This window comes from Cyprinodon variegatus, unplaced genomic scaffold (genome assembly GCF_000732505.1).
Source record: "Cyprinodon variegatus isolate N-32 unplaced genomic scaffold, C_variegatus-1.0 Scaffold370, whole genome shotgun sequence".
Lineage (NCBI taxonomy): Eukaryota > Metazoa > Chordata > Actinopteri > Cyprinodontiformes > Cyprinodontidae > Cyprinodon > Cyprinodon variegatus.
This window is the reverse complement of record NW_015150823.1, coordinates 753,037-772,573: the sequence shown is the minus strand read 5'-3', so window position 1 is coordinate 772,573 and position 19,537 is coordinate 753,037. Positions and strand designations below refer to the sequence as shown.

At 37.9% G+C, this 19,537-nt stretch overlaps 1 protein-coding gene across 4 annotated transcripts in view; it reads right to left on the bottom strand.

Moving 5' to 3' along the window:
* Positions 1-19,071, bottom strand: part of mfge8 (milk fat globule-EGF factor 8 protein) — a 39,667-nt gene extending 20,596 nt beyond the window's left edge. For all 4 annotated transcript variants that reach the window (XM_015386525.1, XM_015386526.1, XM_015386527.1 and 1 more), the window contains exons 1-3: positions 18,909-19,071; positions 2,025-2,147; positions 1,754-1,885 (exon numbers count right to left, since the gene is read on the bottom strand). In XM_015386525.1, the coding sequence (XP_015242011.1) occupies positions 1,754-1,885; positions 2,025-2,147; positions 18,909-18,969 (316 nt within the window). In that variant the 5' untranslated portion in view covers positions 18,970-19,071. The remainder of the gene's footprint in view (positions 1-1,753; positions 1,886-2,024; positions 2,148-18,908) is intronic.
* Positions 19,072-19,537: the final 466 nt, after the last annotated feature.

Here is a 19,537-nt window from a genome sequence, read left to right as displayed (position 1 = left end):
ACAGGTCTGATCTAGTGATTGACAAATGTGTTCTTGGTTCACATCTGGCTGCTACGTTTTAAGCAAACAGTAGCCATCTGTCTCTGAGCGCATGACAGGAGGAGCGCAGCATGTTTTCACTGTCGCCTCTCTGTTAGGCTGCCACTAACCATTATATTGATAACCAATTAATCTCTTGATTATGTTTTTGATTATTCACTTAATATTAAGAGGTTTTATAAGAACACTTTTTACAGAATCAAACCAGGTGAAACTAAAACGTTTTCACTCGAGGACTTCTAGATGGAGCATACTGACAAGCGAAAACATTTTTTTTTTTTTTATCTCAAATGCAAAATCATAATATAATCATAATATATAGTTTTGCAATTTTGGTATAATTCCTGCTCTAAGTAGGTTTATCTATCAGCTAAAAGTATGTTTTCGAGACGCTATTCTCCAGTTAACGATTAATCGATTACTAAATTAGTCAACGATTATTTAAATCAATTAATTCTATAAAAAGTTTCAGCCCCACTCTCTAGAGCAGTGGAGATGAAACTATTCTTAAAAGAATGGACATATTCATTAATTTTTCTAATAGATCAGTGAATCCCAGGCTGGATCGAAATTCGCTTTACAACGAAACCTTTCACACCGCTCTCAACTACTTCGAGCCACCCAGACCTTAAAGCAGTAGAATAAAGTACAATCTCATTAAAATCACAAAACTTTTCAAGTGTAATAATTTGAAGTTAAACTGTTTATTTTAGTATTTAACTAAATTTAACATAACAAAATAAATGCATAAATAATGCATGATTAAAATTAGTATATTTCCTAATAAATAAACAATATCAATTTATTAATTCATCATTCGTTAGAGATGTACAATTTCATGATATTTAAGTATTTAAGTAATCATTTTAGAGTTCCATCAAACTATATTTATATATAGATACACACCGTGATAACTATTTGTACTTTTATGGGACCACTGGTCTTTATTGCTGTTATTTTTGGAAAGCTCTGTTCTAGAAAACAACTCTCTGACTAGTTCTTGAACTGCATCTAGACGCTACGCTACGTTTCATTTACCCCAGAGCTCTGATTTGATGAAGACGGCAAACCTCAGTTAATGTTTCACTTGAAAGTCAGAAAACCAGCGAAATCCAGTCCTCGTTTTGCCATCCACAATAAAAGCCAATAATGTCTTTTGAACATTAGGTTCATAAATAGAAACTGTTCATCGCCGTCTGTGATTTCCTGAAAGGTAAAAAACTACAAGTCTTAAATATTTCCAACAGTAGACGCCATGTTGGATTTTCCATGTGAGGCTGTTGAGAACGTTTTGGGATTTTTTTTACCAGGGAAATCAAAAACCCTTTCTTCAATACATACTGTGAAAAATCACAAATAATGTATTTTTCTTAAAAACATTATTAGCTGCTCATGTTATTTATCATCAGCTTTAATAACCAACTTAACAAGCAGTAGCATACTGCTATTAGATTTTTTTTTTCATCATAACACAGAAACATAAAACCTTTCATAAAAAAAAATTAAGTTCAACTTTTTTATTAGGGAAGAACTTTAGAAAAACATTATATTAATGCTAAAACTTAAATTCTAGATGTACCGTTTTTTAATCATCTTTTTTCCTGTTGAAATTTAATTATTTATCTATTTTTATAGCAGGTTCATTAAATCAGGTTGTTCCTAAATAAAACCTGATTGATCTGATTTCACCGTTTCAAACAGAGCAGACACTTACTGGTCTGACAGTGAACTCCTTCGAAGCCGGGCTGACATTTGCAGATATACTCTGTGAAAACGTCGCCTCGGCGGGACTGACCAGTCACCTCGCAGACGCCATCGTTCTCACAGGGGTTGGGGCTACATGGCCCTTTTGGATGAGAACAAAACAAACTTTAAGCATTAAGTGAAATAAGCTGAGGGTAATTCATAATGATAAAAAAACAAACTAAAGATTCCCATTCAAACGTAGTCTAAGCTAGGAGTTTAGGTGTCAGAAGTTAACGTACCTGTTTCAGTCTCATTGCAGGTGTCTCCAGAAAAGCCATCAGGGCAGATGCACATGAACGGAGTCCCTGTACCGGTCACACAGGTTCCCCCATTTTCACAAACATTCACGGGACAGAGATCACCTGCAGACAGATGGAAGAGCAACACTGTTCTTATACCTTATCCAAAATACTTCGGTTATCCTGGGCTATTTTTTGCATTTGTGCTGCTATAGGCTTAGACTGCTGGAGGACATAGGGACCCATTTTCATCATTCTATCTCTATTCTCTCATTCTGCAGTATTTGTTAGTTCAAACTGTTTTGCTCTTTCTGCTTTCTCTCATAGTAGCTTCATATGGTCTTATCCTGTTTGACTGAGACTGAACTGTCTCTCTAAAGTGCCTTGAGATGACATGTGTTGTGAATTGAAGCTATATAAACAAACAGAATTTAACTTTAAGGAACCACTTTTTTTTTTTTAAATGATCATAATGAGACTTCAAAAAAAGTTAAAAAACAATCCAATGGACTTTGTTTCCAAGTTTGAAGACATTTCTCTTCCCATTAAGGAAGCTTTTTCAATTCAAAATGTCAGATTTAGCGTTGAGTTCGCGGTTTTATAGAGTGGACCAAAAATGCCATTTCTGACATTTTGAATAAAAACAGCTTCCTGGATTGGAAGCAAAAGGTCTTCCAGTCCAGTTTTTACTTTTTGGGAATTACTATGACCTGGAAGACTGAGAATCTTCAGCATATCATAATGAGACTGTCAGTAGACTAAGAGTGAATTTAGCATTTATAGAGTTTAGGCTAAGCAACAAACTTATTTTTCAAATCATATCAGGAGGAGTTCATGAAAAGAAGAAACATTCTCTCTGTTTCTGTCCAGCTGTTTTTCATAATACTGCATTGTTCTAAGGCTGAATGACAAACTGCCAACTGCAGGTTTGGTGTAATGGCGTGAACAGCTGAGTAAGCCATCATTGCCGTGTAAACAAGACAAACACTGGATCCTTCCACCGTCATGCAGCTGCTCCATGGCCATATGGGAGCCCAGCTTCACGTGGAAAAGCAGAGACTCAGATAAAGTAAATAAAAGGCAAATGGTTTAATTTTGAAAGGATGTTTTAGAATTTGCATCTTTAGAAATGACCCAATCAATGAAGACCAGAAACTGTAAACTTTCTCAATCAGGGGTTTGAACCTTACAGTATATTAATATCAGAGAAAATACAATAAATCAGAGAAAAGGGCTTTTAGTTAACCCAGTTCTTTCATAGCTCTGATAAATTTTCTTCACTGGGCAGAAGGGAGGCCACGGCCTGTCATTGGATGGACCCGTGTTAAACACAGATTGGATTCTTTTGGACCATCTTGTTCTAGATTTGATGCTCCTCTTAGGAATCACAGCTTTGTAGTGTAATCAAGCTTGAGCAGTTTAACAGATGGCCTCCTCATCACTACCACTACAATTCAGAGAATTTTAAGCTATCTGACAGCTGTTCAGGATTGAAACAAGGCAAAATAATACAGAATAAAAATCAACCCTCCACTAATTCTCAACAAATATTAGCCCTTTGTGCTTGTAATAATATTAATAATAATAATACCATCATACTGTGATTTCCCTCAAGTTTCTGAAATGAAACAACAAACTTGGCTGGTCTTCACAATTTTTGGGATTCCAAATAAAACACTAACAGGTGTGGTGCTGCAGCCGCTGGTCATCCGCTTTGAAAAGTACTTAAGAGTACTTGTACCGACCTTTGCCCCGCAGTTATACATTTGTTCAGCTTTCATTAATGGTTTCATGGCAACAGTCCAAAACATTAGACTTTAGGGACTTTTAAGCACTGAGCATAAAATACTCACCTTTGTCAAACACCCAGGTTAACTGGTACAATTTTATGAAATGCAATATTGTAAAATATATTTCCCCTTTTTGTTCTTTCTAAAGGGAAGCTCTTTGGTTCGTCTTTCTGGAGAAGCCACAAAGTTTCAGTCTATTTCTAACTAAACTGGTATGAATTTAAACTTCAACTTGCAAATATGAGTAAAAGTGTACTTGATAATTATCCACTAGCAAATGAAGTATTTTAAAAATCTGCAATTTAAATTATGAAGAGTGCCAGAGAAGGTACAATAACGGGGACCTTTTAATTACCCTCATGTTGAGCAACATTTAGAACCAAGTTAGTGTTTCAGATTTTATATTATGGAGTAAATCACAGAGAAGAAATTCACTGAAAAAGTCCAGTTTAGCTTTTTATTCAAGACATGCAGCTCCTTTGCATATGGTGAGCTATCAGTGATGTGTTCAATGTCACGGCCTTGGAGATCGTACACATCTCAGCCACTGGTCTAACTGGCACCAATAACACGTCTTTATCTGGAAGTCACTGCTTGTTTATCTTTGGGAAGGAATGAAACCTCCCTTCCTATGCCCACAGGCAGCTCCCTTCAGGAAGCCTGCATATCCCAAACACATTTCCAGAAGAATCGATTAGATGCTGTTAGAAAACCGCCCAGTTAAAGAAAAACTGGACAGTTTGCATATCTTATTAAACAACCTCTGTAAAGTTTGCATTCTGCACCAAAAGAAGGATAATTCAGCTGCGAGGCTGCCTCACTGAGGAAATGAAATTACTGATGACACTGAAAAAGTCGTCGGCCGGGATCAAACCACAAAAACCTCTTTGAAATTCCCCGAAATAATCAGACTGTCTGTAAGAAACACAACGAATAAAACCAGGAATAGAAAAACCTGCAGAAGCCACAAATACTGAAGTTTGACTCTCGGTTGATTGGAAAATAAGCTGCTGTGTTCTGCAGTAACCTAGATTGTTGATTACGCCTCGTTCCCATTTCCCAGGAAACCAGAACTTTGCTCTGTCTCATAATCAACATGTTTCAGTTTGTAACAAAGGGTGGTTTATACTTCAGGGGAACTCTACATTTCTTATAGATTGGATTTGAAAGAAAAAACAAATTCTCTACACAAAAAAGAAGGCCGGAACGACAATCATTTAGATAACATTAGTCATAAATCCATTGTTCTATTCCACAACTGCAAAAAACAAAGCATGTTGGCTTTTTCCATTACCTGTGGGTATGTCCTAACACACACACACACAAAAAAGAGGAAAGCTCAGAGTTAAAGGTACCCAGCGTGGTGCCAGCTATGCCCTGACCGCCATTAGGAAGGTATGCAGCGTTATACTTGGCAGGAAAGGCCATTTCCAGAGAGCATTGTGTTATTCCCAATTAGCATGAGTCATGGTCTGGGCCTTTCCTAGTTTGCCTCAAACCAAGATAAAGATTTAAACACCATCCAAAAGAGAGCTGGCTGTAAATGTAGACAATGCAGCCCTCACAGAAACAAAGCAAATGAAGGAGGGGGTGTTACTCCATAAGGAAGTCACAAATGGAGCATTTGGAAATGCTGATTTAGATCCAAACCCAATACATAGTGTTAGAAGCTACAACATTGTTTATTAAGTTCGAGGAAAATGGGCTAGACATAATGTTGGCAGTTTGCTTTGTGGTGGAGTTATTCTTGGCTGAAATACTCAAGATAATTCTTTTCTGAATGAAGCACAGAGTGGAGGGCGTTTTATGTAAAAAACGCAGAAGATGTCATTACAAGTTACTCAACAAAAGATTTTAACCCATGCAGTGCCTTTTCATTCAAAGACATTTTAATGAGAACATGAGCAAAGTCTAAACTCCTTTTACATTAAGAAGAAATTTGTGAAATAAAAAACATCTCCAAAAATGTGGAAAAGTCTAAAAAGTCATCAGCAACCAGGAACATCTGTTAAACTCTGATTATTTAGAAACATGGTGATGGTAAAAGTTAAAGAGTTAATAGTGACCTCAGTTTATAGGAAGTCATGTGTTGAATTAATCTCACACTTAAACCCTGAAAAATCCAACTTATTTAAACATTATAAAAACATTATTCACTAGGAATTTACAGTCAATTAATCTAAAGCAATTCTAACAGAAGCAATACTCATTTAAATTATGCAATAAAGTCAGGCATTTCTCGTAGTTGGTCTTCAATGCGACAAACCCCAAAGTAAAAGCATAACAAATATCAGACTGCCAGCCTGGGCAGCATCAAGAGACACAGAAGTGTCGGGATGAGCGGAGGTGGTTAAGGTGGTCAGGATGATGGAAATGAATGAATTTTATATGATTAATTAAACCAAGTAAAATGCTATGCTAACTGGTAATAAAACACAAATCTGAAATTTTAATGCCTGACTCACCAAGCGGCATGTGTCTGAGGGACATTGTTTTATGTTGCGTTTAGTTTGTATACAGAAACGTAAAAGTGACTGTAGGAGCCAGATATAAGAGACTATAAAGACACCACCTTAAAGCCCCAATTTGTGCAGTTCCAATTCAATCCAACTTTATTTGGATAACTGCTAAAGTTAATCAGGATCTGAATGCTAGAGAACTATAACAGCACATCTGTCAGGACACGCCCACAAGAGTCTCCCAAATTCACAGACGTCGACAGTCGGAGCAATAATTAAATATATAAATCCCACAAAACCAGACTAAAAATGACACCAGAAATAGAGATATTATACCTGTAAAAGGCGTTCCACAGGAGCAGCATTATCAAGGCTTTTATTTGTTTCTGATAATTGGATATTATGTACTCAAAATCAAAGTGGCTTTTTGCAGTGTAAGACACAAAGCAAAGACTGCTGTTACTAGGCCTGTCGCCTTAACGACAACAAGCAAGCAAATAATAAATTTCTTTTAAATTTGTCATGAGATTCATTTGTCATGCGATTCATTATAACTCAATTATTTAATTATTTTCTTTTGACGTACCTAGCTTGTATTAGAACACATTTGCACAAGCTGAACAAAGTGATTGATTGACTTTATTGATCTTACAGTGGAGAAATTCACTTATCGGCTCACTAGTCAAAAAGAAAGGTGCCAAAAGGAGGAAATAGGTGCATGGGGGATATACACAGTATATACAGGGTGTCCACATATAAATATATATAACAGCTGTAGTCTCTAATTTAACAGGATTATTACTCAGAGTTATTGCACAGGTTAATAAATGTAGGTCACATAATAGGTATTTATGCTGATGAAGATTCTCAGTCATCCAGGTCATAGTCATAATGAATAGGTATTTATGTATATAGTTATTGCACTGGGTATTAAACATAAAAAACAGGTTAATGTACAGGGTATTAAAATAGTGATTGCATAAGTTGTTGATATAGTGCCGCTGTTATAAGTCTGATGGCAGCAGGGATTAATTTTTACAAACAGGGTGTAAAAGTCTTTGACTAAAGGAGTTGCTCAGGGTCTCTACAGTCTGGTGCAGAGGGTGGAAGGTGTTGTCCATGGTGGATGGAAGCTTGGACAGCACCGTCCTCTCAGCTACTTCCTCTATTGCAGGGGGCTTCAATGTTTTCCAGGCCAAGGACGCCCAAACTTATGGCAAGATGGAGCGGGGACCCCCTAATTATATATATTTTATAAAACTGTGTTATATTAAACTGGTCCCAAAGTCACTCTATAACAGATAGCAATGTAATGAAAGTAATTTCTCCCTAAGATTATTAAAATATTTCTGATTCCTGGTTGATGGGACAGGTGTTGTGAATGAAACGGTGTCCAGCTTGAAAGAGCTCCTGTGTGTCGCTGAATGTGTGCATTGATGACTGAAAGACATCTTCTGCCTCCATTTATCTGTTTACTACAGTCTGTTGAATTCATGTTAATGTGGATTTAAAGATATTTCAATTATTGGAAAAAATTGTAGGGGGGGAATATAACAAAATAGTTTAATCAACCAAAACTTTCACGACTCCCATGCAGTACCTCTGTGGACCCTCTCTGGGTCGCCGACCCCTGTTGAAGACCTCAGCTCTATTGAGTCCAGCCCAGGACAGAAGTGGCCTTTCTCACTAGCTTGTTCAGTCTCTTTCTGTCCCGCTCTACGCTGCAAGCAGCCCAGCAGACGACAGCGTAGAGGAGGGCAGATGCCACAATATAGTCATGGAAGTTTTATTTCTATAGCGCCAATTCACAACATATTTCAAGACACTATACAGTTCAACCAGATCATCCAGTCAGATTGATTCAAAGTTTTCTATCTAAGGAAAACCAGTTGATTGCATCGACTCATTGACTCTTCAGCAATCCCTCACACTAAGTACGCTTGTAGCGACAGTGGAGAGGAAAAACTCCCTTTTAACAGGAAGAAACCTCCAGCAGAAACAGGCTTGGTGTGAGCGGCCATCTGCTGAGGCCCACTGGGGTTCAAGGAGACATAACGACATTTGCTTGTATCAGTCTTATTTATGTTCTTCCTTTATAGTCTAAAAGTTTACACAAATGTAAATTTAACATGATAATTTTGACAAGAATGTAACAATAGTGTGCATTGAAGTTACATCTGTTCAACTTGCCATATTAACGCCAATGAAGCTTTTATATTTTAGAGCTAAAACAATTTTTTTTAAACATTTGAAAAATGATAAAAGTGATTAGAAAAAAGAAAAAAAAAAAGAAGTGCCCCATTAGCTGGATTGGATATGGATATTATCCAGCCAAGTAAGCAATCTTTGCCCACTTCCTCTTCTTTTTAATCCTGGATGGAATGAAACCTCCTCTTTACCTGCTGAACCAAAGATCATAAAAGCACTGGTGGGTTGTTTTTTTTTTTACATAACACTAATGAGGGCGGCTAAGTGGAGCAGTGGGTAGCACTGCTGCCTTGCAGCCAGAAGGTTCCGGGTTCTGGGTTCATGGGTTCTCTCTGTGTACTCCGGCTTCCTCCCACAGTCCAAAAACAGGACTGTTAGGTTAATTGGTTTGTCTAAATTCTCCTTAGGTGTGAGTGTGCGTTAATAGTTGTTTGTCTCCGTGTTGCCCTGTCCAGGTTGTACCATGACAGCTGTAGGTAGGCACCAGCACCCCTCATGAACCAACTGGGATTAAGCGTGACAGAAAATGGATGGATAATGAGGTGCAAAGCTGCTTCTGGAGTCAGACTAGCATAAATTTATTCAATACACATGACATCAGATTTGCATTTATCCCTTTAATTTTGTACAAAAATATACTTTAAACTACCTCAACAGACGTGTCTCACTTTATTCATGTACAAACAAAAAATACAATTTAAGGACAGATCGCCATATGCTTCAAAAAACATCAATAAGTAATTAGTTTTTTGCACATGACTAAAGGGATACACGCCTGTTGAGGTAGTTTAAGTTTATTTTTCATACAAAATGAAAGGGATAAACAAGTATTGACTCGGGGTATGCTCAGCTGACGTAATATAGCAACTATTTCCAGTTAAGATCTGGACCTGCTGGAACAAGACCCAAGTTCACATGCCACTGCATGATCAGTTGTTTTTCTTAGAAACAACTGATTAGCAATATGTTGTAAAATTACAAGATCATACCACTGCAAAACAGAAACTGTTACTTTTGCCCGGTGTTAAACATTTGTAAAATAAAAAGACCTTTAAGATGAAATGCATAATAGTTCAAATATGAAACATAATCATTAAAATAAATAATTTTATCAAGTTCATTTATTTGGGTAGACCGCAGGTCCCATGAAAGTAAGCCGTCCTCTGAAGCAGCACCTGCATCCTAACCTGAACAAGTTACCCAACATGTGACCCAGCCGGTAAAACATGTGATGCTCGCAGGCTGAGATTTCAGCTGGAGGAGCAAGAACAGAGGCTGCGTTAAGGCAGCGGAATTAATGTAAAACCATTTACCATGCATTAGTAGGTCAGTGTTCGTATTATATAAAACAAAAATAAAAAAAATAAAAGACCAAACACACTCTGCTCCCTGCATCGCCATGCACACACTAGTATCCTGGGGCGTGTAAACTAACAGGACTCTGTGTTCCAGGAAGCCAAGGAGTGAGGGTGGTGTCACCAAGATACACCCCCCGTTTCTGATGCCCTGTCACGAGTCAGGGGCTGTGTTGACGGGCATTAAAGCAGCCTGTGGTTGTTGGTTAGTCTTAAAATGAGCTGGAGAACAGCAGGAGGGTTGAAAAAGGAAGTGCAACAGGATATGAGTTTATTGAGCATTGAAGAGTTAAGTGTTGTTTTATATACATTTCTAAATATTGAGATCAGCAGGGCTCCAGCTGCAGGTGAGCTTTCTATAATCTGTGATTGCGACTCCAGAGCACAGCCATCTGCTCCTGCTCTAAAAGTCTATAAATACACACCAGAGTCACGCACTGGCAAAACAACAACACACTTTCCTCCATAGAACCAGAGCTGAATCAGATCTGGGATCATAGCGCTCACAACAAAAAGATTTATTCAAATAAAAAAGCCAATGTTGGATTCGTCATTTTTTCACGGCTTTCTGAATAAATAAAGTTGGTTTGAAGGAACAGTTTGTGATCTTTGATTCAAGCTCCTTTCCGGCTCAGTGATGACATTCACACAGCAGCATGTAAAATATTCAAGACGGCAGATTGGAAAGTGGGGCGACGGATACTAATAATCATCTAAAATTAGACCATATTCCATAATGAGATCAAATGTTGATCCGGGGAGCTTAAAGCTAAAATATATATTATCCCCAGAAGTTAGGAAACATACAAACATTGGTGGTGAGGAGGGTAGAAGCCTGGAGGGAAATCCCAACACAAGCAGATGGGATGAGTCAGCTTTGTTACTGGAACATTCATATTTGATTCCCAAAGCCGGGAGCCTATGCACCATTCACTGACACCCACCGTTCTCCATGCGCTTTAAAGATCCAAGCCATCGTACATCAGGATGCATTCATTACAGGCACTGAGAGAGGACCACACTGATCGTAAACACACGGTTAAACTTGACAGTAAAGAGGGGGCGTCTGATTATTTTATAGACAGAGTTATCTAGCAATATGTTTCTGTCCTAATTAATCTAAAAGCAAACATTAACCTCTTTAAGTAATCCTCGCTTATTTTGCATACCCAAATGGAAAAGCAAATAACTGAGGAACTGTAAGCCCTAATTACATACTTGATACATTAATTGTAAGCTAACACCTTCTAGGTGCTGAAAATAGTCTAACTAAAAGACAGCCTAAGCTGCATCAGTTCAGACTTAAACATTTGAGGAAGCATGTCTTCTTAGAAATATGCTAACTCTACAGTCTCTACAGTCTGCTAATATGCTAAATATGCCAAAAAAATGGCTTTATGTGGCAATTTTCTCATCATGGAATATTTTATTACTAATACGCTGGATTGCTTTTATTCTGAAGACCCTTATGGATGAATGGAGCACAAACAATTGAAGATTGGATTTATGAAATGGCTTCTGGACGCCTTCAAAGCTATGTTGTCGTTGCTGCTGTTTAATGTGCTTTGGTGCTCGCTGTGTCCATAAAATCAACTTGGTGGTTGAATTGTGGAGTTTTCTATCGATGTCTAACATGTCTTTATTGGTAAAAAATTTACCATTTTAATTTTTTATGCGTTCTGAGTCGTTAGTTGTAAACGCTATAAAAACAGTCGCTGGCGAACAGGTGGATTGAGAGGTTAATAAACATGTTTTTAAATAATAAACATGTAGGACTAATTAAAAATAATTAGAAATGACCCTTTAGGAGTTTCAGAGCGATTTCATTTTTTCTCAATCTTCTGAAACATTTTGAAATAGTGCTCCCCCTACAGGGCATTGTGAAAACAGCACTGTTGTAAACACTGCCCCCATTCACCCACATAAGGCTACGGCACCATTGCTCTCAAAGCAGCTAGAAAAATGCAGATTGTGGTGAAATATCTGGGTAGTAATGCACAATATCAAATTTATAAATAATGTAAACTAGTGCACATCAGCATTTTTTGCTGCAGCTTGCGCTTTTGAGATATGTGCCAGTCTTTATACCCAGTAAACAGTTTTATTCCTCTCATAAAATCAATCAGCGTCTGCATGTTTTATAGCAGCACAGTAAAAAAAAAAAAGATAATTTTAATGCCAAAGTAGTAGCACTAACAGAGGTTAGCACATACGGTACAAGTCCAATAACATTTCCATGTCTGCATAGGTTTTTGATCCTTGTTTGATGTCTTACCCCAGAGTAAGTGCCTTGCCCAAATTCTCTCATGTTTGAGCCCTGTCCCGATAAAACCCACAACCGGCTGTTAGTGGCAGCGGGAAAAGCTCACTGACACGCGTCTACTCTGATTAAACGGTGCGGCAAGCAACCCGCGTTAAAATAACCTTGGCTCTGATCGGCATGCTGTGGGAACACCAGAGCCAGGTTGACCTGATAAATTATGTGACACCATTTAGCACAACATACAGACATCATCACACCGCGTCAGTCACTTCTGACCTAACAAGCAGAAACACCTGTTTACATTCAATAAACATGGAGCAGCTCTGGTGAGAGGGATTAAGACAGATGATAGAGAGAAACAATAAAGCACACCGACTATACTCTGGCTTCCTTACATGTTGCTCTCCATTGTTTACTTCCTTGATTTCTGTCGCACTGGTGACATCATCAACACTAACACAGCCGGATGGTGTCAGACACGCAGCCACAGGGGAACAGAGGCCACTCAGCTGCCAGCGAGGGGTTAGACCCAGCTTGTTTTGCCTGTAGGAAGGGAGCCAAATGCCGATTGCCAGCAGGTCGACCCATTTTAGCCCAATGTTTGCAGTAGGAAAGAGGTCTCAGACTGACACCGGACTGGTGGCACTGAAAGTTGAAGGTGTAGGCATCGTCAGGTAGCAATGAGAGACCCCTCAATCCTCTTACTAACGCAATCTTTATTAGGCTACTACTTAGTAATTCTTTAAAACCAAAATCTATTTCTTTTTTTTTTTACAAATTTTAGCTTAAATAATTCTCTAAGTGGGATGTTTCAGCAAATAGCAGGTTTAGAGTCTGGATAACCAGTTAAGAATTGACTGCATTCTTATCAAAATCGATTAATTGATATTATTCCATTTATTAATCAATTTATTTATTAATCCATTAATTGAGGTATTGCTAACAGGTGAAAGATATGACTAGTTATGGTGCAGATTGTGTCCACGCTATTGGGATGAGTATGTAGAACACCATCTTCCATCCATTATCACCATATCCAAAAGGGCAGAGAGGAGCTATAGGGATAGATTGCCGGTCAGAAAGGATGGTAAATGGCCTGTACTTCTATAGCGCCTTTTTTTGAAGTGCTTTACACTACATTCATTCACGCACACACCGATGGTGGCGAGCTACATTGTAGCCACAGCTGTCGTCCTGACCACCATCACCAACCTAAATGTAGTCTTTTTGAGTTTCATGTTTTCCTTTCATGTTAACATTATGCTATATAGGGCGTAACACCACACTTTATATCATAATGTTTGTTTATTTAATGCTAAATAACAACTAAAATGCAGATAAACGTGGTTTAATCCTATTTTGCCACACTGCTCTGAGCATGTCCCATGATGAAGTCAGAGAAGCAGTTTATTGAGGAAAATGTAAAAAGCATCAAAATTGTCTCAGAAAAGTCCTAAAATATTTTTTAAAGATGTGTATTACGTTCTTTAGTGAGTTAAGGATAGAAATTATAAATAAGTAATTTTAGTACCATAACTGCATTATTTATGGACACCGGGATGTATATCTGTTCACAACGGATTGGGTAGTGGCAATTACTCAAATCATTTTTTTTTTTTATTAGGAAGCAATGCACCTTACAGTAGAGATGTGTCCATGTGCACATCCTTTGCACATTGGGTAATGGTAATTAACAATATGTACAAATTGGCATCTTAAAAATATTATGCAACTTGAAGAGTTGAGAACAAGGCATACAATCAACCTCCTAGGGTGTTTTAATTAAATGGTACGAACTGTACACCAAACAACTGGAAAAAAAATTGAAAACTTAAATAAAAAACAATTATAGAGCAAAATAATAAAAATCGTAATAGTTAGAGCTAAATAGCTGAGGATCTAATTAAGCTATAATTAGTATAAATAAAGCCACCAAAGAAATCAATAAAAAAAATAAATAAGAGAAGAAAAAACAGGGGAAGGGAGGGGTCAATCAGAGGGAAGGGACTGAAGAGAGCGGTAGAATGTAAGAAAGGGAAGCCATTTGTCATAAAATTGATCAGGATTACCTTTCAATGAATATCGGATCTTTTCCATCTTCAGAAAAGACATGGTGTCATTGAGCCACTGGGTTTTGGGAGGGATTTAGTCGACTTCCAGTGTAAAAAAAAAAAAAATGCAGCGTCTTGCCAGTAATGAAGTAAATGCTAAGATATCTAATTGGTTAGAAGTAAACCGCTTATGCTCCTCTGGAAGCCCAAATATGGCAATGTTGGGGGGAGACTTTTATAACCACAGAAAGTATTTTTCATCAAGTAATTCAACCAAAAGCAAGAAAGTAGTTGACAAGAATAGAACATATGGGATAAGTTGCAGGGTGAGGCATGACATTTGTTGCATTTGTCAGTGATGCTGGGATACATTTGAGTTTTAGAAAATTTGACTAAACAGTACTTTAAACTGAACAAGTGTAAGACAGGCGCAGAATTAATTGTCTTAAAAGCAGCGTCCCACCAATCATCCTCTAAGTTTACGTCCAATTCCTTGACCCAGGAATCCCTAACTTTAGTAGTTGGCGAGCAGTCAAAAGACAGAACTTCATTATACATGTTAGAAATGAGTGACTTTCTAAGTGGGTCATGATTTAATAGCTCATCCCGCTGTTGAGTTGGCCGTAAGAGGGGGAACAGAAAAAAAAAAAAAAAACTTTTAGCACAATGTCTAACTTGAAAGTATCGGAAAAGATGAGAAGGTGGGAGATCAAACTCTTCTGAGATACATGTATCTGCAAAGCTGCAAAAAATATCATCTTTGTAAAAGTCTTTAAAACACTTTAGACCTTTATTGTGCCATGTTAGGAAGGTTGGATCTGTAAATGAAGGCTGAAATAAATGATTTTTTAGTGTAGGGGTTAAAGCAGATACTGACTTAAATTTGAAGTGCCTCCTAAATTGATACCAAATTTTTAGTGTGGAAAGGACCACTTGATTGTCTGTAAAACCAGAGAGGTTGGATTAAAACAGAATGAGATCTTATGAATGTGAGCTGACCAATAATAGATTTGCGGATCCTGGGAGCCTTTCCACATCATAGGAATTTAGAGACAGTCTGATCAATTGTTTATAAAAAAACTTTTTTGGTAGGAAAAGCAAGGAAATTTGTGCGAAACATTCATTTTAACTGCGTTAATTCTTCCTACTAAAGAGAGTGGTAAACTTCTCCATCTTTGTAGGTCTATTTTAACTTTAGACGATAAAGGTGAGAAATTAGCAGAAAAGGGAGAATTTAATGTTCTAGTAATGTTGATACCGAGATACCTAAAGCCAGTCAGGTTTAAATTAAAAGGGATATCTGACTAAGTGGCAATTACTCTTAACTGAAAACACTTATCATTTATTGAACAGTATGTAATAATTTCATATTTAAAGTATCTTCAGATGTTTGAATTCTGAATATGAGCGGACTTCATTACATCACTTTAGCAGCATGTAGAACAATTGTTATCTGCTTTATATAAAAGGCAATCTGAACATTTAAAGCTTTTTTGAAATAAAATAGAAAAAAGAAGTGTAAAAATGTGGCAGCTCACTTTAAAGAAAAGGAAAAACTCATCCAAGACTCTGAATTTAGCACAGAATTTTCTGTTTAATCGTTGAGCATCGATGGGGGATGATAATATGGCTAAACACAGAAACACGCTGGAAATGTTATAAACACTTCATCCCAACCCAGGGAAACATGCACAGCCAAACACAAGGGCAGCAAAAATAAATACCCTTGATAACCATGGCAGGGATTTAGGGTTCTAATAAAGCTTATAAATGTTCTTATCTTTTAGACCTTCATATCATTTGTTTTCAAAAACATCAACATCCATGGCAAGATAAAGAGCGTTACAGCGTTAAAGAAACTAAACTTGCACCAAGCAACATCTCCTTCCTGGAATGAGCCATTAAAGAACCTAAAATTTAACATATATCCACACCAATGCATGTTTATCTGTGTAGCAAAGACTTTATCATATTAGCAGGAAATTACATTCAACCCCAGAGACACAGAGAGAGCCATTATCTGGCTGATAACATGTATCTTTAATCTCCCAGTGAATTTGAGCCAGATTTAGCACAGATTAGTTTTCAGACAAAGAATTAAAAAACAAACACATTTTCCAGCATCCTTATTGGTTCAATGTGGGGCTATTTTTAGCCCTGGTTCTCTTAGCCAACATAAGTGCTTCATTTGAGGGGAAAAACGCCTAAGCACAAAACCACTTATCCCCATTCAGCAGCTACACCAGCAACCCACAACCTGCTGAATGGATTGAATCCTGTAAACCCTGCTGTCAGGTTGTTTGTTTTTCGACAAAAAAGGAACACATCTCTGAGATTTCTCGCCCTTCCTGGCAATTCAGCAAACTTTTAGGGTTGGAAGCTTCCTTCTGCATTAACGAAACATGATTAATCATCACCACACCTAATCCCTAAATTTGAAAAAGTGAAAAACAAAAGATGCTGAGACATTTTCCTTATTATAAGTTTTCTGTTTTTGTCAATTTTTTTTTTTTTAAAGACACCTCAGGAGACACAGAAGGCATCATCACGTCAGGAAAGGATTCCCGAAGCAGATCAGGATAAGTATTAAGTCTTGGAAAAAAACAACCAGACGCAGAGGCGGCAGGCCAATAGATGGCGCTAGGGCTCCCACCCACTGACCCAATGACCATGATTAAGACAAACTTTTTTTATATATATATAATTTAATTCTAATTTTAAAATATTTCAAAATATATTCATATATATTTCTAGATGTGCAAGATAAATACTTAATCTTTAATGACAAGTAAAGCTGTTTTCATTTTTGTCAGATTGGTGACGTATTTCCGCCCTAGAGCACAAAACCCTTAGCCCATATATTCTCGTTACAAGTTGTACATGTGCAGTAGCTTTTCTGCAATAGAGAAGGACAGGAGAGCTCTGGGCGCAGCTGAGCTGCGACCTGAGGTGACAGGAAGCGTATTTGCTCACCACCTCCCGCCACATCGCAGACGTTTGGCGGGTGATTGACAGGGTGAATTGCAGGAGTTGGAGACCCATGAAAGAGAAAGAAAGAAATGGCAGAAGAAACGTCCTTTTCCAGGAACTGGTTTAGCTACAAGACTAGGATAGCTGCATGCAGCGAGGCTAACGCTGTATTCTGTTTCCCTGCCTCCTTTTTCAGACGTCAGGATCTGCGCCAGCATGGATAAAGACAGCTAGGACCGATTTAAAGCACTTTTTAGAAAAGGCAAAGAGGAATAAACAATCTAGGAATCACATGGAAAATAATAGAATATAGTCTACTTTTTCTAGATGGTAAATGGCCTGTACTTAAGACTTTGCCGACTTTGGTCAAGTCTCCTGAGTTGAAAAAGCGCTTTACTCTACATTCAGTCATTCACGCACACACTCACACACTGATGGTGGCAAGCTACATTGTAGCCACAGCTGCCCTGGGGTTTACTGACAGAAGCAGGGCTGCCGTACACAGGCACCACCGGGCCCTCTGACCACCATCAGTAGACAATGCAGGTGAAGTGTCTTGCCCAAGGACACACCGACACTGAAAGTCAGAGCCGGGGCTTGAACCATCAATCCTTTGATTTCAGGGCAAACTCCTACATCCAACGCCACTGGCCGCCCCCGTTTGTTATTTTGATGTTTGTTAATTTGCATAGTTGCTCTTAAATAAACACTTTCTCAAAAAATAAATAGCTCTTATATATTAAAAAAATCTAAAGCTGACTAATAGCTTCTGCATTATTAAACTGGTACATTATTTTCTTAGGCTTGTGACTTAATATTGTACCATGCAAAACACAGATTTACCTTCACAAAGCCTCAGAAGGGCAACATTTATGGACAAAAAGTAAACCTGTACATGAAATTATGTTTTGATTTTATAAAGTGTTTTGTTATTGGCATTCATATAAACATACTGGCGTGATAACTCAGTACTTGATCACATCTATTTTGAATTTCTAGCCCCCCTCTGAGAAAACCCCACTAGCCTCCACAGACACTTCCTTTACTCTAAACTTTATCAAAGATGGGATTTACTGATGTTTTACCATCCCTACTGTTAAACAAGAAGATTTTATAAAATGACATCTGGCAGGAAACACAGAAGCATCATTTAATTTCTGTTTTGACAGCATAACATTCATCCATCATCATGGGGGACCACTTCCTGTTCTCTGGTATGTTGGTGAGCAGAAATGGAGGCAGGGGGGGTCAGGCCTTTCTGTTCTCTGGCCTAAATCACTTCAATGCACAGAAACTCAAACCAAGCCCAGAGGTTAGAGAAGGACCCGCAGATTAGCCTGAATAAAAATAAAAAAAAGGGGGTCATGCAGAAAAATCACCTGAAGGCATTTGTTTTTAACCCAGAAATGAGTGATATATGTTTTGGGTTTTTTTATTTTGTTTTTTTGTAAGGCTTATGCATGTTTTAAAATTGTTTCTAAAGCATGTGGAGAACTTAAGCGGATTGTATTAGAAATAAATTGTTTATGTTCTGTAAAAGTGTGGTAAAAACTTTATTTGCTCGCCATTCCTTGATTTTTGTTCCCTAAATTAACGAATTGTTTGCTTAACAAAAAATAAATAAATAAAAAAACCGAACATACTTTTTTTATTATTAAAAAAAGGATCTCATCCGGTGTTGAATAGAGTTTGGAGTAAACTTTACCGACAGGACGAACAGCTGGAAGAAGTTTAGAGGCAGAGCGGCGTCCATCACTCCGCTGAGAACAAACAGGAGAAGCTGCTCACCTTTCGCTCCAAACAGCAGACCGCCTGAGAGAAGAAGCACCCAGAGGAAGAGAGGCGCCATGGCCGCTGGTTCTGTCGCTCGTAGAGAGGCTGTTGTGTGTCGGTGAGCAGAAACCACAGCTCTGCTGAAGCTCCGCGGCGGTTTGAAAGCTGCTGCTACTGAGGGGCTTGAGCGCTACTAAGCTCCCAGTAACAGGCGGAGGGAAGGAGCACGTGCGCATCAGTGCTCAGCCAATAGCGATCCCTTGTTCATCATAGCCCCGCCCATTTCTTCAGTAGGGATAAACAAAAATCAATACAAACTGAATTAACCTTGAAGCCAAGGCTTTCAGGCGAAATGAGCTGTTTCAGTTTTACCATTTAATGACAATAATAATAATGGTGGCTTTAGCGATTTGCTTTTACATTTGAAAGTCACCCAATTCAGTACATAAGGTTCTTCTGTGTGTAATTTAATCACAGTATAGACTTTTAAATCTTTGGTCACTTCATAAACTGTACAATTACATGGGGTGGAAACTATTACCTTAAACCATTTAGGTTTATTAAAAAACAAAAATTGTTTAGTTTAATGGAAAACTCCTATAAAGTATATTTCATTTAATATTTTTGTTAAAGTAGTAGCCTTT